Here is a 23046-nt window from a genome sequence, read left to right as displayed (position 1 = left end):
AACCCCATATGAACCAAATCACATTTGTATTTAATGCCACTGTCATTACCATCACAGGCAAAACCAACCCCGAGGCACACATACAGACGTTATCTTCCAATAATATAAGCTGTAGGAATTTTTCTAGAGAAGGGAAAAAATTGAAAATATTCTGACAGATGATATCACTTTTAAGGTTCACCTCTGAAATGTTCCCAAAACACCATGTCACAAGGGACTATAACACCTACGTCTGCAGTAATTAAAAAAAAAAAAATTATTCTAGGAAAAACATACTGAATACGTGAAATTGGAATGTACTGATTTTCTTCTTGGGCAATGGATGGGACTGCACTTTAATTGAAAGCCACTTTAAAATAACAGTGACACTGGAAAGACTTAAATCTTTTTTAATAAAGGGACTCCTACGGTCTATTGCCTGCCATTTACTTCTATAGGTTAGAAACAAAACAAGCCCTAAAGTGAGTCATAACACAGCAATTTGCATAGACAACTACAAAATGCAATCCCACCCCCCAAAAGCTAAGGAACTGGCATTCATAGAGCTTTCTGCCATATCAGGTGATCCAAAGTTTGGTTTAAAGGTATAAAAATGTTTTGGTGTTTCTCCTGTTGGCCTACCTAAACTAGTTCCAAATGTTATGCATCATGAAGTACCCATACCCATTTTCTCATCTGTTTTTTTGTCCAGAGAGCCAAGAAGCAATCTGTCAAGTAATAAAACCTTTTGATACAAATTTACTTCCAGACCACTGAACTGAGATGATAGGCCTGCAAGCCCTAAGTAAGTCAGGAAAAGGGAAGGAAGCTGCTGGAAGAGAGAAGAAGTTGGCATACCTTCCCTTTGTTGAAGTAATGGATAATCTTACGGCACAGACCTTCCTTACGTTGCCACTCTGACTGAGATGGATAATGCAGGAACTCTCTCAGAGGTCTGTCCTCCCACTGAAGCAACTCACAGTACAAAAGCAAAGTAAATGCAGCCTCTGTTGGAAATGCAATTATTGAACACTGAATCAATGACAACAAATAAATACAGCCATTAGGTTGAAAAGTCACTAGACCTGCTTCTTAAACAGTCTGGAATTTCTGATTTGCAATTTGAGAAAAAATTCTGAACTTTCATTAAATCATTAAATTATTAAATTACTTAAAATAGCAGGACAAAGCTGACTTTTAGGTACAAATCTGTCAAGTTTCTTTTTACTAACTACTTGATTTAAATGCACAGTCAGATATTCAGATATATCACTATATTCAGGGCCTGCAGCTGTAAACAGAGCTTGGACAACAGAGAATTAGAGTCTATACACTTTCTAAGAGCTCCCTAAATTCTACAATGCAAGGAAATATGGCAAATGATAATATAACGGTGGTTTTGTGATTTTAATCTTCCTCTAATTTTGATTCCATTGCTGTGATTTTTTTGATCAATGTTCTTTGTACAATACTTTAATGTAAAATTCAGGGTGTAATGGAATAGTTGTATGGTTTTGTGGGCATAGATATATATTATTTTACTTGAGGGAATGAGCTGGACCTCAGCTTCTTATCTTCCCAACTGCCCTAACTGATTTATACCATTTTCTTCCAAAAGAATGAATCAGATGTTATGAGCATAACATTGGGAGAGTCAAACACTTTCACCGGGATTTCTAGCAGACCCCATATGATGTCTTACTAACCTGTATAGTTCTCAGCCTGTAAGTGCATGTCACACAGCTTGTGGATATAGCGGATGTACATCTCTTCCTTGTTAATTTCAGATTTATAGAAATTCTGTGAAAGAAAAAAAAGAGAGTTGTTACCCTTATTAAGACTTCCTTCATTCAAGACAATCAGCAGCATCTGTGTATGTATAAAGGTATTGAAAAAAGAATACATTATTAGTGCAAAACAAAAGTAATTATTTTCATATTCAGACTGATTTAACCCACTGATTTTATCATGTCATAATTTTTTTTCATAATGAAGGTAGGGAAAAGCTGAAAGAAAAGGCAAGAGAGGTTGTAGAACACACTGTCACAGGGATACGCAGAACTCAGCTGGAAAAGGCCCTGAAGAACCTGACCTATTTGGCCCTGCTCTAAGCACAAAATCGGACCAGAGACCTCCATAGGATCCTCACAATCCCTGTCATTCTGTTCTATCACCCCAGTGCTCAGATTCTGAAGCTATACTTGCCTGACACAGATTTCTATCCCAACCTTTCCTATCCCAGTTTCAACAGCGTTGCACAGTATCACAAAGAGATAAAGGAAACATCTTTACCATAAGGTTAACAGTGCAGCCGATTTTCTTGTTTTCTGTTTCATCTCCTTTCATACAGTCCCTAAGAAAGCAGAGCAATGTTAAAACATACATCTGCAAAAAAAGTCCTTTTAAAATGAATTTGAAGCTATCTTATCCTCCAGAGTCTCCTTGGATCACAAACAACAGTTAAGCATACACTCTATTTTATAAAGTTCCTCTAAGAAAAATTTCTGTATTATGGCTTAAATGATGAGAGAACTGAGTGTCCTCTTACATGTCTGCATCTGAGAACCTGAAATGACTGCTACTTCATTTCTTACAAGGATCTGAACAAAATCACGATAGTCACTAAAAATCATCTGAACGAACGAGCTAGTATAAAAGTGAAAACCTATTATTTATCTAAATGTAAATGTTTAGTGGTTTCCTAGTCAAAAGATTAGCTTTCACAAATTCAGTTATCCAATGTAGTGTTGGCATGCTGAAAGGTGGAATCTGAGTAATTTAGACTAGATTACTAACTTTTTCATAGATAAGTTAAATCACAGAATTTATCTTTAGTTTCTGGAATATTTTATAAATTATTTCCATTCAAGCAGTACAAAAAGTTAAAGGCTTCAGAAATCACTAATCTTCACTCAAGAGTGTTGCATTCATTTGTGAAGAAGAGACAAAATTTTTAAAGCAGTGACACAGCAAAATGTCTTGAGAACTACTGTGTCAACTAACTGGCAGCTGGACTGCAAGAGATGCCTGTGTATTTCCAAATTTCAATGCAGTTCCCTGTTCTGCTCTGGGAATGAAAAAACCTGCTATGTATTAAAAATCAATTAAAAACTGGTATCTGTTCCACAGTTAGGCATGAAAATGTATATCTGTGTATCAACATTGCATTGATAGCAAATTTCATTTAAAAAAAAAAAAAGGCTCCCTTGCTGGACTTGCATAGCAGTTGTACAGCAGCTGTTGTCAGGAAACAAACAGGAGATTGGATCAAACTGGTAAGGATAACAAAAAGAGCAAACTAAAAAGCACAGAAAAGGATTTGGGATTGCAGAATACCCAGCCTAGTCACAGGTTTTCACCTATAATGAGCAGCAGCAGAAGAAAAAATTATTTGAACTCTTGTCAGTAGGCTAAAGACAGAAATATTGGGGGCAGTTCTATATAGTTTCAAATTGTCTGTTTTTCCATAAAAACAACTCTGAGTGTGTGTGTAAACGTATGTGTGTGTATATATCTATGAAGCTAAAATATTTTCTTGTAACTGAATCAAAGCTCAGCTGCATTGACACAATAGTCTTGCAACCTTCAGTCTAAAACTAAACAAAGGATGCCTAATTTATAGTGGAGTCTTGCACATGACTCATCAGCTGACATGTCAGACTTTCCTCAGATGAAAAGTTTTCCAACCCTGTGTATCTAGATGAGACATTCAGCACATCTCGATTCAGCGAGGCATTTGAGATCATTCTTGCATTTAGCATCTCTTTTGCCAAATTAGGTGAGATAATTTCAATGATAGAAGGAATTAAGCATTTAGCAACCTCAGTAAACCTTAGTACAAAACTACAAATTAAAAAATTTCTTTATCTTTGCTATTATCAGGAATGAGAATTAGGGCTCTAGAGATGAGGACTTAGGATTTTTGCTCAGAGCCCAGCAGCAATGAGTTAGGCTTACTTACACAATACTTGCCATCAGAGAAGCATGCAGCTTGATAAACAATAATAACATTCCCTGTAGAAAAGAAACTTAGTACTACCTCTTTACAAAATTCTTATACTTGGAATATATTACTGTTGTTGCCAGATACCTGTAGTCAAGCAGACGCTCCATGAGACGAGTAACTGATGTAACAAAAGAGATTCCAGTCTCCCGCCATGTTTCCTGCTCAATCTTCTCCAGCAAACTGTTTGGAGGTGGAAAGACAGCAGATGAGGCTTCCGGGGAAATGGTATACTGCATGCAGACAGCTGTGGACAACTTGGTTTCTTCCTCATAAACAAATTGATAGAATTACTATCTTACCTGGGATAAGGCCCAAAGAGCTGGGTTCTACTCCAGGCAGCATGAAGCAAAGACAAGGAAATTACAGAATTGACAGGAGAAGGAAAAATATCTTCACATTGCCATTTAAAATATATGAAAAAGAGCAATGCTCATGGCAACAGTTGATTCCCACATTATTACCTGTAGCTTAAATACTGCTAACAGCAGTAAGAAGTTGGGAGTCTAAACCTACTGCGAATACCTCTTCTTTGCTCATCCTTACATAAATTTTCATCCCTAATCAGCAACCAACCAACCAACCTTGAGTCACAATTTATTTAAGCTGTAAATACATAAAGTCAATCTGTTCCTGCTCAGCAAACTAGACAATAGAGCAAGCATCTCACTGAGACAATTGTGAAGGATGAGAGAAGGCTAGAGTGAGAACACCAAAATTTAAAAAGTGAAAAAAGAAAGCAAATTGACATGCTAGTTTCCTGAAACTGGATCTCTGGTCAAAGAATTTGTCACTTCTATACTGTCAAAAGGAAAGAAATTCTGTTGGGTGTCATACATGTCCTGAGAAGAGGCAAGCTCTATTTCTAGCTGAGGGAGCCAATTCATATATATTTCAGCAGTATAGTTGAGACAGTAGAATTCAGGATCAACCGTTTATTTCACACAGCATTTATTGACTTTGTGGAATTGTTTCCTCAAAGTTCATATTGTTCTCAGAAAAGTCAGTAGCAAATACAAACTAAAAGGTTGCTGGACTTCCAGGATGTGTTTCTTGGTAATACATGCAGTCACTATCATCTAAAAATAAGTAACAACATACATATAGTCCCTGAATTCTTAACATTTTGGGTAACAAATGTCTTCAACTGGAGCAAAAGAAATATACAATATTCCTCTTGTCAGGTTGTCCTGGTTTCGGCGGGGTTAGAGTTAATTTTCTTTCTAGTAGCTGGTATAGTGCTGGGGGTTTGCGTTCAGTAGGAGAAGTATGTTGATAACACACTGATGTTTTCAGTTGTTGCTGAGTAGTGTTTATACTAAATCAAGGATTTTTCAGCTTCTCATGCTCAGCCAGCAAGAAGGCTGGAGGGGAACAAGAAGATGGGAGGGGACACAACCAGGACATCTGACCCAAACTGGCCAAAGGGGTATTCCATACCATGTGACATCATGCCCAGTATATAAACTGGGGGGAGCTGGCCAGGAGGGGTTGGTCACTGCTTGGGAACTAACTCGGCATCAGTCAGCAAGTGGTGAGCAATTGCATTGTGCATCACTTGTCTTTCTTGGGTTATATTTCACACTCTTTTTGTTATCTTCCTTTTCATTACAATTATTATTATGAATTTATTTTATTTTTTATTTCAATTATTAAACTGTTCTTATCTCAACCCACAAGTTTTACTTGTTTTTGATTCTCCTCCCCATCCCACTGGGGCAGGGCAAGGAGTGAGTGAGCAGCTGTGTGGTGCTTAGTGGCTGGCTAGGGTTAAACCACAACACAGGTGAATTTAAAAAAAAGAAAAAGAAAAAGATATTTTCTTTCCTTTATTCCTGAAACAGACTTATGTTGTTAACGTGCCAGACTCCCCAAGGCTGAATATACACAAATCAAAAATACAGTTACATGCTTCCTAAGGATAAGTATACAAGATGGGCAGGCTTACCTATCTTTGAAAATGAATGAATGCCCCATTGTAAATTCAGAAATACAAGTATTGGTTCTAGCAAAACAAAGGTTTATGCCTCAAACTGCCAGCATTCTATTGGGGGTCACATAAAATTGTGTGGAATATACGGCTAAAGTTCTGCTATGATCTCTATGGCTAACTGGAATATTAAAAGATTTAGGGTTAAATGCTCTGGACTTTTAGAGTTCAAAATAAGTCCTTTTGGAATAAACTAGGATCACTGGAAATGAAATCTGAAGACAGATCGGTAATCAAAGATAACTAAGCAGAAAGTCAGATGTAAAAAGTCTTTTAAGTTTATCCTTATGAGTACAGTTTTTGTTGTGAAAGGGAGTGGAAATACAGTGTCACGATGGACTCTGGATGAAGCAACTTGCAACTGTTGAGCCAACCAAAACACAACCTTCAAAAATTGGAAGAAGCAAAGGAAAATGCTGAGGAAAATCTCTTTTGCTCTAACAAGGCCTGACTTGCTAGATAGTACACTGTTTCTCTAAACAATCCTAAGGCCATGATTTCACTTATTGCTATGTAAAAAGAAAGGCACTGGCTCCTCTAGCAAATCAATTTTCGATAGCAGGATAACTACTTACCTGTGCAGCCTCATATTAGATGTCAGAGAAAGAAGACAAAGAAGAATTTAGGTTTTTATATTCTTTTCAGAATTCGAGTGACATATTTCTATTTCCCCGAGCCATGTCATGAAAGCCTGCCAGAAAGCCCTTTACTGCTTTCTCTGAAGATCAGCACTGCAGCAGCGGCTGCACAGATCACTGCTTTGACTCTTTCAATGACCCTGCACAACATAGAGCGAGCAGAAACTGGCATAGCTTACAGCAGGCTGAAGAGTTCCCTGTAGTTCTCATCACCTTTTCCTTCGGATACCAGGCTGTCCAGCTTATCGATCAACTCAGCTTCCACCTGGGTGAAGAAGGGACTGGTTACAAATTAGCTGTTCATGTAGAAGACAAGAGTTCCAAGTGCTAGGAAGACTGGAAGAATATTTTGTTTCTCATGCCCTGGGGCTACCCACTTCTATGTGCAAATGATTTATTTCTCTGTGGCTCAATTAAATGGACATACTTCTCTCATTTTTCAGTGAAATAGGAGGCGTAAAACTAAATTATCGTTTTGCTTATTGGGGTCTAAATGAACATCCCAGGGGAGGTACCGCTGCTTCTTCACAGGAATTTCTGAAGTTTATTCTCTTATCAAATATATCTCTCACACTTTCTGTGAACCAGTGTATCAGTTAAACTATATCCTGTACTGTAACAGAATATCCACACAGAGAAACTAATACATGGTGTGATCGCCACTAGTCTGCTGTAATGGTTCTACTGGTAATTGATTTCTCATCATCCAGGCATCGTTACATTGGAAGATTATTTGTTCATTAAACCCAGTTTGGTCAAGCCTTTCTATTATTATATGATGCATTTTCTTTTTACACTTACATACAAAGGGCCACAACAGTATCATTATGTTTCTCTTCCCTTACAAAGGTTTTGAATATGTATTCATTTCCACCCTAGTCTAATATATCCTATTATCAAGTTTGCTATCAGTTGTTGCCATAAAATTGATTCAAGTACAGAAATCAATGTATCTAACATTAAACAAAACAATTTCACGTAGTCTTGGAAATCTTGTAGAAAACATACTTTCAGTACTAATGAAGACAGAGGTTCCTAAATATTGAAACTGTTTGTAGAAATATAGCCTGTTTTTATTTGAAGACAAGCATAGTGTGAGTTTCTCTGTGTTTTTCAGCTGCCAAATTGCCAAGGAAGTAAAGATGAGAAGGAAAAGCAAATCACCCAGTGCCACACTAATGGAGCTGGTGCTCTTGTTGCTGAAATCATTAAAGGCAGGCCTGATTTAGTCCATCAATCAGACTGCATTGTTATCCAGTATCACTGCAAAAATAACCTTGTTAAACATGAGCTACTGAAGAAAATAAAAAAAGGGCTTGAAAATGAATTTCCAGGATTTTTATATTTTCTGACAACCAATTCAGTATTCAAAAAGAGAAGCTCTAAATAAAAAAACCCTACCTTCTCTTTGCTTGTGATCTACAATGACTTGACAGAAATCAGTAATGCATCTGTCCAGCTATCTAGCATTATACTGGACAACAAATAACTTCCTGGTTCCAGCAGCTAATGTTAATAAGGTTTAATACATCTTGTGCTATTTAACTATTTATTTCAGTTTCACTAATACGGATGATTATTCTGTCTTTAATCTTAGAAAGTTGCAATATATGCTTCATAAAACAGTGTGGAAATTTGCTCCACAGGTAATACAAGAAATATTCTTGGAGCTCTAGTTTAGAATACATTGGTGAGTATAAAAATTAAATGAAGATTATGAGGAGTTCATCCTGATACAGCAAGTATAAACAGGTCCAGAAACTTGAAGATGACTGTAGGTACTTCTAACTGTAAATGCCAGAAACAGGGACTGTTCTACTGTTATGCTAAAGCAAGCAAAAAGAGGACCATGATCAAATGCTACTGTAATAATAATAGTAGTAAATAATAATAATACTAGTGATAATCAAGGGAGTTGAAGAAGAAAACATAAACTCCTGGTAATACTTTTCTGCACAGCCTTTAATAGGTCAGGTTATGGAAAAGGTCTGTTATTCTCCTGAAACAACTAATTACATCTGGCATTTTAATGAGTGTGTGAATAATAAATAATCACATGAATTATGATAATTTAAATAAAAGGATTTACTCCTTCAGAGCACTTATCTGCAGATACTTGCCCCCAGTATTACCCCAAACACAATGACAATGAAGCACTGTCATCTGAGGAGCCAGTCCAAACCAATCCTTCATTATTAATACTTTGCACTTCAGAGATCTGTTTTGCAGTGGAAAATTTAAGCAATTCTCTGACTGAGTGGGCAACAAAATGATGAAGACTCCTCTCCTTGTTTTGCAATCCGAGCTCACAGCAGGTGGAAACTATAGAACTGTTGTTGGGCATAACCATTCCAGGAGAGCTACTGGAATTTCTCAAAAAATATACAGTCACAAAGTCTGTTTCAAAGCATGGTATAATTATTTAATTACACAATACCACTTTCTAGCTGGAAATTGAAGACAGAGAAGCAAAGACCACTGTTTTCACAAATAGTGGCTAAATCTTTACACCTCCATTTCTGGTTCTCAGTCTGACCCATTTAATGGTTGACTAATAATCTAAGTGAAACCAATGAGAGCAGTGAGAGCCCAGCACTTCTAAAATTCTTTTCTCTTCCTCATCTCCGATGTGATGAACACATCGCTCCTCTTCTCTATGTTCATGCGAAGTGTAGCTTGCTGTGAAGTGCACTGTTTAAATAATTTTGGGAGTCTTGTAATATTTTTGTGAATTATGCTTCAAGTTTTCTATTTTTATGTATTTACATGACAACGTCATCTTCACAATCAGAAATGGATCAACAGATACAAACTCCTTGCTTCCAGCTGGACATTGCAAATAGACAGAGCAAGAAAAAGACTACTGCAAATGCTTGGGAAGTGACTTCACCTGTTTGAAGTTGCCATTCTTTCTCTGTTCCCAGTCCATCATGTCATGGAAGATGGGGATCATGATATTCCGGACCTCTGGTTGTGGAACAAGTGTAACACCAAGAAAGGGGCCAATCATTCCCGGAATAAAGTGAATCTTATGCTCACCTGTACAACGCAAAGGAACTGTAATTAAATAAAAGCCTTCATTATCTGTCACTGAGAAAACAGGGAACCCCTGCAGTAATGACATATACAGAGCAGTGGCACGAGCATTAGAAAAGCAAACACATTCTTTTCATGAAAGGACTGGAAAAACAGTATTTGCTTTACACCATTCCTTGCAAAGTCTCTAAAAGCATTTTTAATTTCACTGTGAAAGCCTCCAGCAAAAATTGTCAGTGCATTTTACTTGCAAAGGAATTCAAACTGTCAAAAATAACCAAACTAAAACATACTAACTAGGGGCAAAAGAGGCCACAGATACCTCTAATTGATGAAGACAAAGATTTTGAAAGGGCTTGTGAGAACAATGGTATTTAATAGAACATATATAGATTTCAAAGAACTACAGAGCTCTTCATCCTCAGTGCTATGGAAGTCTCAATTTCGTAACTGACCTTGACTTAGGACCAAATTGCATTGCTTCCCAGCAACACAAACCCAAGGCATTTTGCTAACAATCTCTTCTGTGGCATGCTAACTGTGCAGTCACAGAGAATAAATCAAAATAGCCATATTTGGAACAACATTCAGTGATAAATATCTGTATCTACATATCTAAAACGGGCTTCTCGCTTCTCATTTCAATTTGTCTAGCATCATTTTCTGGTTATTTGATCTCTGTTACATTGGAGAGCCTTCTATTCTTCACACACATGCTTAGAAACTGTGATCAAGCCTGGCTGTATCAACTTAGTTATGCAAGATGGGTCAGGCTTATTCAGTATTTTATAACAAGGCATTTTTTCACTTCTGTGGTCATCTTCCTGACTTTTCTCTGAACTCTGTCCAATTTGTCTTTGTTTTGGGTTTGTTTTGTGGTTTTTTTGAGCTGTAGAAAGAAGGACCGGGCAAACTATTCTAGAATCAAGCTGCACTTATGAAAAAACTGTGGCAGTAATATTGTCCGTCTTTTCTTACTCAAGATTCTTATATATTTTCTCAAAGATTATGGTATCTTTTTTACTCATGGCATTTTACAGGTAGCTCCCATTCAGCTGATTATCAGCATGATACATTTGTCTCTGTTCTCTTGAATAGCACTCCTACATATATTCCTACAAATAAAATGTTCATATTTGGCTTTTTGAATATATTGCTTGCAGCCACATTATCAAGTTATCCAATATGATTTGTATCATTCCTTTGCTCTCTTAATGATTTACCTATTCTCAGAACCTTGTAGTATTTGTGATCTCTATCAGCAAACATTTTTTTTATTTTCCTTTAGAATACTATACGCTTCCTTTGTCCTCAAATGTTTCCATAGGTATTCATTTAAAATCTCTGATGGAGACAGGATACTGGCCTAGCTGGACTTGCTCTGGTGCAGTACAGATGTTATTTGGCTCTTATTAACAAAATCCTGAATTACCTAAACCGAAGACTGCTGCAGCACACTTCTAAAAGTGCAAGTCCTAGATGAAAAATCTCTATTTACCTTTTGAGACCTGTGGCAATATGTATTTTTCCCCATTTTGTAACATGCCTTATTTCTTAAAATATATCGGAAAAGATCAAATGAATTGCAAAATTTGAAATTTTATCACAAATGTTGCATTATTGTGGACAGGGCCTTTATGGGTTTTAGTTTGGGTTTTCCATTTTGGTTTTTTTTGGGGGGTGGGGTGTTTTTTTAAAGTAGTAACGTAAAATTTGTTACGCATACTAGATACCTGAAGACACCAAAAAAGAAGCTTTACTGTATGCCACTTCTGGGCTTTATTATCAAATGCACATAGCTATGGTTTAGCGGTGGACTTGGCAGTGTTAGGTTTACTGTTGGACTCGATGACCTTAAGTGTCTTTTCCAACCTAAATGATTCTATGATTCTAAAATTTTGAGTCATGACAACTTTGGCTTTTGAAATCATCTAGAAAATTATAAAGTTGGTTATAGCTGTGAAAATTTCTACTTTACAGCCATGGATCAGACAGAAGTCAGAGAGTAACAGTGTATCTCCATATGAACCTGACTGCAGCAGAGTTGAAGGAATTAGAGAAAGCTGATTTTATATTTGCAAATACATTAAAAACTGTCACTGAGGTGTCAAAATAACCAAAATCTTCCACTGTCACATTTGAGAAGAAAATATTCAAATTCATAGGAGTGTATTATTTCAAATAAAAAAATATGATGAGACAGTGCAGAAGAGAGTTTTTGGTGGGAGAAGTGCTTCCTGGTTTTACAACTCTTAAGAGACACTAAGTATTCTATGATGCTACAAAAAGTTGAAAAAAAAAATTCCAACAGAAATCCGGGTTTACTTTGGCTTTGGTTGTTAGGACAGAGAAGGAAGAGACATACCCAGGTTCTGCCACATGCTGAAGAGCTCGTATGCCATCATCACTCTCATATCACCATATCTGAAAGAGATGAGATAGACAACTGCCTAATGGAACAAAAGCTGGCAAGGCAGTGATGTTAAAAAAAAAATAAATCAAATTTACATTTAAGTCAACATAAGAATATCAAGCAACTCAACTCATCACTGAATACTGTATTAGAGATTACTTATTTATTTCCCAAGCATTTACACATCCCAAGTTCCATAATAAATCACAAGGACTTGTGGTAAAAAAGAAGTCTCATTTTTGAGGTGGCAGAAAAGGCTGGGAACCCAACAAAACATGTTCTTACTTATCCAGAATCTTCTTCCTCTTTGCTGGTGTGGCATTTTCTAGTTGGAGACTTGGCTGGTTTATAAACAAAACTGCCAGGCTGAAGTAAGAGTTCCACACCTGTGACACAGGAAGGAAGTTTTATAACATTACAGTCCAGGGAGTAAGTTTTAAGCAAGTGTAGGAAGACATATGGTCCTTTATATATGTAGACTCAGACTGTTCCTTTTTGTAATCAAGACGTAACTTAATCAATGTGTATCTTAACTACTGAGATACTAAACTCTTAAGGATACCAATGGATTATTTAAAACCTGGTAGGAACTAAAATTAAAAACCCTAAGAAGTTAATTCCACTGGGCTTTCCTCTTAGCACCAGAGTTCAAAAATGAATAAACTTGGTGACTTCAGTGAAGTTTTAAGTTGTTTTTTCTGTAGGCTGAACAGATATATCCCTCAAAAATCCCCAGAGATTACATTGTATCATGAATGAGAGCCCTAGAATTTGGTCTGTTTTCCCAAAGAAATGAGGCTTTTGCCATCATTGCTGTGTGTATGTGTGCTTAGGTACACGTCTGGCAGCCTTCCCTTAGTAGCGTGAACTTGTTGCCCATTTTCAACTACATCAGACAGAGGGAAAACACTCTCTAAGATACTGTGTTCCTCCAAGTTTTAAGTCAACAGGCAGAAAGAGAGACCTCTGGGAGAGGAAGATCATGAATGCCACCACTTCAGGAAAAGCATTGCCTGAGCTCACATTTTATTAACCACGAATCTGTAAGACAGCATGCTTCATTAGCTCCATTGCTTATGAAGATACTCATTTCTTTTATGAGGGCCTCAATTTTCTTGGTTTGATCTCACAGTGTGTCTGTCCTACTTCCCCTCAATTCCACAGCAGATTCAAATTCCTGTCTTTTATCAGTTAGGTCATCTTCCTCACAGATACTCAAATAAATGCCACAAATATAATCAGCTAATGTAGAGAACAGCTTTTGTTCCTTTGTTACTGCTAGTTTAAAAAGATGTCATAACATTTTCTGAGCATCAGTTCTTACTTTAAAATCAAAGTCCGTTTCCGTGAAATTCTTATGCAGTGCAGAAGACAGGTACTGAACTGTTGTAACTATGATACTGCAGTCAAAAAACAAAAAAAAGAAAAGAAAAAAAGAACATTTGAATCTGGAGTATAACATATTACAGTGTTTTGTGGTGCTGATTTTACTATACGGACAGAGACGGGTATTTTTCATGTAATCACTGCTAGATTTGCATAGAAGTCACCTAATCTATGTTTTAGTAAACAATTTGTACTAAGTGATATAAGATTAAGAATATTCATCATTATTGTAACTTTTGGAATTTACACAGGAGCATTTAAAATCCTGTCTATTTTGCATAGCTAGGCCATATTACCTCCAGTGAAATGAAAGAATACACCCATCTTCCTCCTATTTTAAGCAGAAAGATTATTTTTTTTTCCACGGAAAAGCAACTCAAAAAGTTTGAGCTATTTTCATTCTTGGCTATACAATGGTCCTTTATCTGGCTCACACTTCAACTCAGTTTGTGAGTATTTTGCCAATTCTGAATTCCCTGGTATCTTTTTGTAGATGGCTAAATACACCTTAGCAAAAGGCAATCAAGCCATATGATAAATTCACGACTTAAAAAATAGCATGTCGTTAAGGCAACAGTAGAATCAAAAAACCAGCACATTTCTGATTCACGTGCAAGCAATACTTCCAGTAACACTGCTAAATATACCTATCAGTCTAAAGGTTTATGGCAAAATTATGCCAAAGGGAACTAGGTAGCCTACAGCATCTGAGGTAACTACTCTTTCATGTAGATTTTTCTTTTCTTATAGAATTTCATTTAATCTTTGCGCTCGAAATACTGAAATCCACTTCTTTCACTTTTCATTAGCACGGTGAACTCGCAGAGCGTACAGCTCAGCTGAGCCTTCAGCCTTTAGGAAAACTTCTTGTAATGGGAACCCCTCCAGTGTCAGTTACTCAGTAGTAATTCTACAGCTAGTTTATCTAAAGAAACTAGTAAATAATTCCAGCCACCCTGTGTTCATCACACTATTGCCATTCTGAACAGCATAGTACTTAACCCATCAGAAGCAAGAAAATTAAGATAAAATTAAGCATTAAAATGGTAGATGACAACTTAATTGAGAAATAACTGTATGTAATGCACTTGGTGTCATCGCTAGGGTCTGCTCCTCCTTTTCTAAAATAAGTCCTCCTTCTACGTAGGTTAAGGAGTGATGTTTATCGGAGGAGACAGATGTTTAATGTAGTAATTTACTGAGAAAGGGAGTTGAGAGGCCTGCTGGTTAATACCACTTGGTGTGGCTAGCTGTTCTTGCCATGTGTTATGATAGCTGCTGTGCCACTTTTACCCTCAATGTAGCTACTTCAGCTTTGGGTTTAAACTTTTAACTCTTTGATACCTGTGCATACTGGTAGAATTTAAGAAACAGAACAAATACAGAAGTCCCAGTTTGGTCCAGAGTGTTAAAATAACTGCAGAATGAGGATGAGCACTCCAGAATTCCTGTCTCGATCAGTCTGATGAAACACACTACATGACAGGTTTTAACTGCCCAGATGAGGAGAAAAAATTCCGATAAGGAATGTCAACAGTTTATACCTGTTTCTCTACTTACTTGCTGGTGAGCAACCTCATCACCATCCAGTCTCGAGGAAAGACACTCATTTTCATCAGGTTCCGAAATACACAGAAAATCTTCAGGAGGAACTCCTATCACATAGGGAAAAAAATTTTACAAAATCACCAGCAGCTGCAGATTAATCTGTTTTCTTGATTATAAGAAAGACAATCAAGCTAAGTGTGCTCCACTTGAGCTTTGTGTTACTAGGCCATTCACCTGAAAACATGGAAACAATGTATATTGGGATAAGGCTCTATTCATTTTGTATGCATCTAATTATGTACTAAGCAAGTTGCAGCTGTCTTTTAAATCTTAACTTCTACAGTGAGATGAAAAACTTCCCTATGTGCATAACTGTATATGACTTCTCATATTATCATCCAGGTAATTCCAGTGTCGATTTGCAGCTATTTTCAAATATACTGGAATCATAATAATTTATTTATGCACTCCTTTAATTAATCTATCTGTCCAAATTTCTTTGCACTTATGTCACAAATTTGACAAAAAACCCACACACCCAAGCCCAATAAAACTCCTACATACACTTTTTAAAATAGTAACAGAAAATCCCATTTCTGGCAGCATGCAGCAGAAAAGATCTCTTAAACACATTCTGCTGAATATTTGCCTTCCAAAAAAATCCCCAAACCTGAAGACATTTCTGGATTTTGACTACCTGCACCTCTATGTCTATAAAGAAGAACAGTGAGGATAAAACATGCCAAATTGTTGGCCTTGCAAACCACGATTTTGTTGTTTTGTTTTTCTTCTACACAAAATCAAGATAGCACAGAAAATGGCAGTGCAAGGTTTCTTCAGAACTGTCCTACCATTATGCCTTAACTGGGGGGAGGACGGAAGGAGATTCATATCTTGGTGTAACTACTTGTAAATACTCCTGGAGCTAAGAGTAAAGCATCAGAAGCTCCTTGACTTTTGGCCTCATTTTGGCCTAGATGTAACAGTGGTGAGTGAGCATAATGCCTTTCCATCCAAGACGAAGTATTGGAAATATTATTACAGCAATATTTGAAGGAAAAAAAAAAAAGTAACGTATTTTATTAGATCAACTGTTAGTTGGAAAACAGTTGGGTATAAAATCTTCAGCCTCTGTGACACTCCTGGAACATATCCTTAGATTATCAGAGATACAACAGTGTTCTTATGGGTGTAAAGACAAATTTCAGTTCAACGACAAACCTTTTCACTGCTCTGACCTAAGAACTACAGTTTAGATAGCTTTTTAAAATATCTATTAAAAGTTAATAGGAATTAATTTACCAAATCATTTTCCTATGAGCAATTTGGAAGTTACCTAAAAGGTAGTAATCTCAGATAACTATCAACCTGAGACACATCGAACCCTAAAGCCTAAAGGTAAGAATTATATCATCCCAAATTTATCCCCCTGATATGCCTCTCTAAATGCACATGAAATATTTAGAAGCTGAAAGCCTATTCAGAGAGGACATCTCACTGTTTCTCCATGTCATTTGTTAAGGCAACATAAGTTCCTGCCACATTACATTCTTCTTATTGTCCATATTTATTGAGTGCCATGCTAATCAAAAGCATTTTATATAAAATCTTGTCTTTACTTATGAAATTATTCTGCCTTTTAAACAGACTGTTGTCAGAGATACTCCTTTTTCCTGTGGAAGTTGAGATTAAAAGTTAGTTTCTGCTGTTTTGAGACGTGCCATTTCAAAATGTCAGTGGCAAAAAAGCCACCAGGGGTCTGTAGCCCTCACCAACCCCTTCTGTTCAAGGACAGCCATAATTTAAGTTAATGTGCACAAATCTGGGAAGCATGCAGTAAGTGGAGTAGTAAGGTTACTGCTTTCCCAAAAAAGATTTCGTCTGCTAGAGACATTTGTATCCCTGAAAAGGCTTGAAATTCTCTTTTGGCATAAAATCAACACCCTTTGTAAGTAAGCTCTAGTGCATATTGAACTTCTAGTAAAATGCTGTAGAACAACTGACTTTACTTTTGCAGGATTAAAAAACCCCCGTTCCTCTATGTTCTATCTATATGGTGCAATAGCGATATCCTTTCATGTCTAATAACATCTACCTTGGGAATTTATTTGCTGTTACAAAGATAATTCAGTGCCCTGTGGTCTTAAATGTTTTTGTAACACAACACCTATTATTGTTAAAGTGAAAGGAAGGTCTGCGAATGGAGTGCCAGTGAATGGGAGTGATTAGCAGAGCAAGTAATGCTGGAGGGATTTCCCCTGCTCTCCCATGCTGAGTAAATTGCCCTACAAACATGATGTTCTGTTGTACCTTTAGTTCATCCTTGCTTTGGAAGTTGTCCAGTAAGTGCTGGAAATGAGTGTCTGACATCTGACGAAGCAAAGATAAAAGGCAGGAGACATATTCTCCCTGTTGACCAAATGAGAAACTATTTAATTCAGACAATCTGAAATTTCATAAACATAAAACTCAACCTGGGGTAGGGTATAAAGGGAGGGGTCTGAAATGGCCCCAATGCCTATGAGAGGAAAGCTGACATGCACAGAGATTAAAAATACTGCACATTAACAGTTCTTGAATTACTGTTAATACATAGGAATACACCTCTTAGAGGCTCCTCCACAGATGCCAGTTTTAAGGGTCTTTTAACCAATGTTGTAGTGTAAACAAAAATAATTTGAAATTATTAATACAGACATTAATGAATTGCCCTCCAAGCATGCAGTTTTTGACAATCACCTTTTTCAGTTACTTAATGTACTATGTCTGTCAAAGGTGTGACTGCAGCTCATGCAGACATCCCAGGAATTATTTAAACTAATTGGCTCATATACTCAAAATGGTATAGCGATGACAGCATTGGATCAGTACGGGCTACAAAAGGTGTCTGGAATCCTGTAAATGTTTGGCTTATTAGTGTTCACCAAGTTATGTGCTGTCATAGCTACAGTACTAACAGTATTCCAGTAAGATATTCTGAATATAGTTTGGGTAAGCCTACATGAGCTACAATTACATTTCTGGCCTGCAAAGCAGATGCACCCTAACCAGTTACCACAGTATCCCAAAGTGTTTTCCAAAGATGAGCTCCCCCATTTTACATATCTGAAAGCAAAGCACAGAGAAGTTAAGCAATCTGTCCAAGATAACAAGCAAGGCAGTGCCAAGAATGTTAAGGACTATGTCTTTTGACTGCCAGTCCCTCGCACAACACTATTCTTTTCTGTGACAATAAGCAATTAATTTGGGAAACATACAAAATACTTTCTAAGCAATATATAATAAGGTTCACATATATCACTGTGCTGTGAAATAGAAATTGAAAACGCAAGGGGATTTTATACTTGGGACTGTCCATTCCATTTTAATTCTTTTTCTAATTGGCTCAAGCATGTACCCAGAAGCTTTGGCATACATTCTTCCAATAAACTTTACAGGGCTGAACTTCATTAGGAAAAAAGGTGTGCTCTTATGTGTGAGGTGGTGTGTGATAAATAACGGTAAGTCAAATGGTAGGAATAAAATGAAATTAAGGTGTTACTGGACATTTGCAAGCTAGCGCCTTTCTTGTTTTATATCAAAGAACATGTCTGAAAACTACTAAATTTTCTTGTTCTTTAATTAGGATTCTACCATTTGTTACTCTGTCTGAGCTAACATGGGAAAATACAACCTTTCTCTTCTGTGAGAAGTGTACTTTAGTGTACATCTGCCCCCAACAATACCTCTGAGGTTTCAACTATCTGATAAAAAAGGAAGTCTAAAAAAAGAGATGTTCTGAACAACAGCTTAACATCATACATTGTGCAAAAGCTGCATTAGAGACTCTGGCAAGCAGAAATAGACTAAAATAGGCTAGAACAGAAAAGGGCAACAAATCCAGAAAAGAAGCAGCTGAACAGCAAAATTTTATTCTTTTTCTCCGCTTCCATTCCATGTCAAAGAAAAAATTTCTTCCCCTGGGTCTACGCTGTCAGTCTGGACAAAGTGGTGGCTTTTCCCTCTTCTCCCACCAAGCTCAACAGCTCACTTGCTTTCGGATCTGTTAATTTCTTTTTCAAAAGTATGTTGTCTTTCATTTGCATGAAGTAATCAGTGAACCTGGACAGGAGCTCTTCAGGGTATTAAGTAAAGGGACTTGTCCACTGAGCATTATGGTATTCTCAGTCTTAGGAATCACAGCCTGATACTCATACAGCCCTTGATGATACCTTTTTAGGGGTGAAGCCCTAGGCAGCTACCCAGCTAGCACATGCCTCAAGTTCTAAACAATAACTCTCATTCACAGCTCCAAAGACAAACAAGAAAATAACCTGGAAATCCACAAAAGCTTCGTGAGCTCCACTGCTTCCTGCAGCCCTCACTACTGCACACAGGAAGGAATGGATTTGTGACTTATTAAGGGAAAGAGACAAAGCCCTGGGCATTCATGCAGCAGAGATGATAATGAGGTGCCGGTGGTGGTGAGGGACTGAACCAAAGGTTAGAGAAGCAGGAAATAGAAACTGATTGTTAGTTACTAACAGTGATTTCTGCTGTGCACTGCGGGCAACGCTGCCCTCTTACCGCCTCCTGAGACTGCGATTTACTCATGATTGTAAGCAGAGTTTGTAAAAGCACATCCAGGAGGCTCTCCACCATCATCTCAACCTCCTCCACGACATCTCCCTCCTACAGTAAGTGGTGAGCAAACAGACAGTTAGAATTGGAGAGAACAGAATTGGCAAAGACAATTCTACAGAGTCAGCCATACCACAAACTCATTTTGATAGAGAGCTCCGTAACAGGTTCAAAGAAGTACAATCAAATTCCTCATTGGTACCAGGTACTGTTGTGATGCCAGTGTTTGTGTGTGTTACCTCATCAGTCTCTGTTGGAAACATTCAGGATCACAGCCATAAAGGTAAATCTATAATCAAAGGTCTGCATATACTCTAGAACACAATGGGATTAAGTTATGTTCAGGAACTTTTATTCCATGGCAGTATTATTTTACCTTATTACCATGATACCTTTCATCTCATTCCTTTCACACAAAACCATAACTTGTAATTGGAAATGCACATTGGTATGAATTATATTTAGCACCATGAGCTTCCTCCTTTAGAGTCAGGTGGGGAAACTTCACCACTCTCTGTTTGTGAGCATTGCTTTAAATGATCAAGTTACCATTTGAGATCAGAGTATTATGATGATCAAAGCTGGGTGTTTGAACTTAGCAGCAATTTCCAGAAGTGTGATTTCATTGATTGGATAATTTTAGAGTATTCTCTTAACACGAATCACAAAGTGCTAGTTACTGTCTCTTGCAGAACTACAAGTCCTAGAGCTGTGTAGAGCTTTTAAACTCCACTGACATCTAAGTTCTGGGCTTGGATGAAGAAAATTAAACACTGTCAAACCTGGTAAATGCGTATGCTTTTTCCCCTCCTAACAGCAAGAACACTGTGTAATCAGAATGCTCTGAGTCACACACACAAAAGCAGACCCTCATTTCAGATGTTCTCCTGCTGACAGAAAGTTAGCAGAATTTCATTTTTAAAAGGATCTTTGAAAAACCCATATTAACCTATAGAAATCCCTCAGTCTTCATTTTACTATATCAGTGGTGCAATAAAAGAAAAAGTAAAAAAAAAAATAAAGCAGCAGATTACCAAAGAGCTGGTCTTGATTATGGAGAAGATACTACTGAGGATCCCAGAGCAGATAAGCAGCTCCTTCTGCTGTCGTAGGTGAAGGTGAATGTGGTGAAGAACTACAGGTAGCAGGATGCGCCGGGACTCTGAGAGAAGGAAAATCAGATCACAGTTCTTCCAAAAGAAAATTAAATTTCAACCATCCCAGCTAGCAGCTTTTTGGTATCCAAACTAGCCTACTGATATACAGCATGTTTGATTAATTGGTGCAATTTCTATTGTACGGATTGTAGTACACTACGCTTCTAAGAACTGTATCTAATGAATGAATAGTGCATCTAGCTTCAAAAGTTCAGAAATGCAGTACACATGATGTTCTCAATAGTGATTCAGCTTGGAAACAACAGTTGTGAACTGATACATCCTAATGTTGCTTTTCTTCCGTGCAAACCGTTCCTCACTTCATGTTGCTTTCCAGCTCTATTGTCACAGCTAATAGAGCTTCTCCAATGTATGCCTCTTGGAAACTGGCTAGTTCTTCTCCTTTAGGTGGCTTACAAACCTTAATCTTATTAAAGAAGGGAAAGCAGGTAGCAACTGCAGAAAACAGTAGGCAAAACAGGAAAAAAACTAATAAAAGACAGAGGAAAAAAGTGGCAAGATGTCAGCAAATGGACTGATAGGAGAGACAGAAGGAAAACAAGTCATCATCATCTGGGAGGCAAGAAAAAGAGAATTTATCTTCCTTTAATTGCAAGACCTAAAGAGTAGGTAGAGTGGGCGGGCAAAAGATAACTTTGGAAACTAGATTCATCTTCCCAGGGGCAGATAGGACATGGCAGAGAGTGCTGACCTGGGAGTATCGGGTCGTGCTTGCACGGGAAGGAATAGGATAGGGGTCTACCATTATGTTGGGTGGAAAATGTGGCATCTATGCAGTCATAGCTGCCTTGCAATGCTGAAGCTTTCTTTCTGGTTTTTGATGCTGTAGTGAGATGTCATGGTGCTATGCAGTAGGTAGAAGCATCATTAGTTGCCAGTGTCATTGTAAAGGAGAAATGAAAGTTAGTGGGAAGGACTAAAGCCCTGGACCCTGTGGGCAAAGTTACACTTGGCTTTAATGAGAAGACAGAAGGGGAGGTTTTTGCCCATGAGCTGTCTGTTTCACAGCCACCTTTGGACTAATCTGCTCATTCTCTACACTCTCTCATGTTTTTTGAGATGAATTTCAAATTTAAGAAAAAAAAAGTGTATAAACAATTACAATAGATGGTTTAAACATAATTCTGTGTTATCATTCTCGTCTTGCACTGAGTAGAATAATTTGAGTGCACTAACTTGAGATCCTCGCTACAGGGAAGATAAGTCCAATGATGCTTTTTATCTCTACTGTTACCTTCATAACTTCTTTCATTCAGACCTTTATGTATGAAATAAACTCACAATCTTCAACCCTTCTTCATTCAATTGAAGAATTACTTAAAGAATACTTAAAGACTTACTTTAAAGAATATTTAAAGAATTACTTGTACGTTGAGCTAAAGAAATATTGAAGTTATAATGTAAAGATTAAACATACTTTAAAAGAATGTGGTGGATTTCTCACATAACTTTATCTCCCTGTTGCTCTTTCTCAGACAATAAGCTTGCTGGAAAGGAGGTTATCTTCCTATCCATGACAACAATAGAAGAGTAATACAAAGTATCAAGTGAGATTTGGCAGTTTTAATAATTGATTTGTTAACGTACATATTTTTATCAACCTTTAATAACTACAGTTTATCCATGATGGATTTATAAACATTTTCTACCATAGGGAAACTTAAAAGCACCCGCAGTGAATATATGTAACAATGATGCCACCAAGATAAATAATTACCGAGATTATTGGCATTCAGCAATGAATTGTTTGCAACAAAGCAACTGCAAAGTAAATGTAACGTGTTCCTACTCCCAGCAGCAAGACTCAGCCTCAGATACCTGTGTCTTACCTGAGAAAGAGAACAGGCGGCTGTCAACAGTGCGCGCAATAGACTGTAGCTTAACAACATCCATTGACTGCCCAATGTGTACTGTACTGGGCATGCTGCCCAGAGTACCCCTCACGAACTCTGCTACTTCCTGCACAGTGAACATCTGCAACAGCTCATCAAAGATAGCGGGGAAGGAGTTCAGCAAAGCAGCCTGAAAAAGGTAAATGAAGAAGCTGAGTATTTTGAATTCTGTAACTGCAGCTAAATGCAGTGAAATAGAAACAACAATAAAACTGAATTAAGGGTCTGCATAAAGCTACTAAATGGTGCACTATGGCTCGTGTTAATGTTCTGCAATATCTAAAGTTCATAGTGAACAAATCACAAATCACACATAGTATATAAAAATCAAGCACTGCTGCAATACTAAGTCTTACGATAAGT

The 23046-nt window shown here is 37.3% G+C and overlaps 1 protein-coding gene across 1 annotated transcript in view; it reads right to left on the bottom strand.

The window, feature by feature from the left end:
• The window catches only part of DOCK3 (dedicator of cytokinesis 3), a 208404-nt gene that overhangs the window by 32828 nt on the left and 152530 nt on the right, over positions 1–23046 (bottom strand). The window contains exons 23-36 of the mRNA XM_075052649.1: positions 22621–22813; positions 20648–20775; positions 19560–19664; positions 17304–17402; positions 15006–15100; positions 13384–13459; positions 12345–12445; positions 12012–12070; positions 9501–9649; positions 6790–6875; positions 4070–4165; positions 2272–2332; positions 1686–1779; positions 838–986 (exon numbers count right to left, since the gene is read on the bottom strand). Coding sequence (XP_074908750.1) covers positions 838–986; positions 1686–1779; positions 2272–2332; positions 4070–4165; positions 6790–6875; positions 9501–9649; positions 12012–12070; positions 12345–12445; positions 13384–13459; positions 15006–15100; positions 17304–17402; positions 19560–19664; positions 20648–20775; positions 22621–22813 — 1491 coding nt within the window. The remainder of the gene's footprint in view (positions 1–837; positions 987–1685; positions 1780–2271; positions 2333–4069; positions 4166–6789; positions 6876–9500; positions 9650–12011; positions 12071–12344; positions 12446–13383; positions 13460–15005; positions 15101–17303; positions 17403–19559; positions 19665–20647; positions 20776–22620; positions 22814–23046) is intronic.

The sequence above is a fragment of the Buteo buteo genome, chromosome 21, assembly GCF_964188355.1.
Source record: "Buteo buteo chromosome 21, bButBut1.hap1.1, whole genome shotgun sequence".
Classification (NCBI taxonomy): domain Eukaryota; kingdom Metazoa; phylum Chordata; class Aves; order Accipitriformes; family Accipitridae; genus Buteo; species Buteo buteo.
This window is presented reverse-complemented; position numbering and strand designations above follow the sequence as displayed.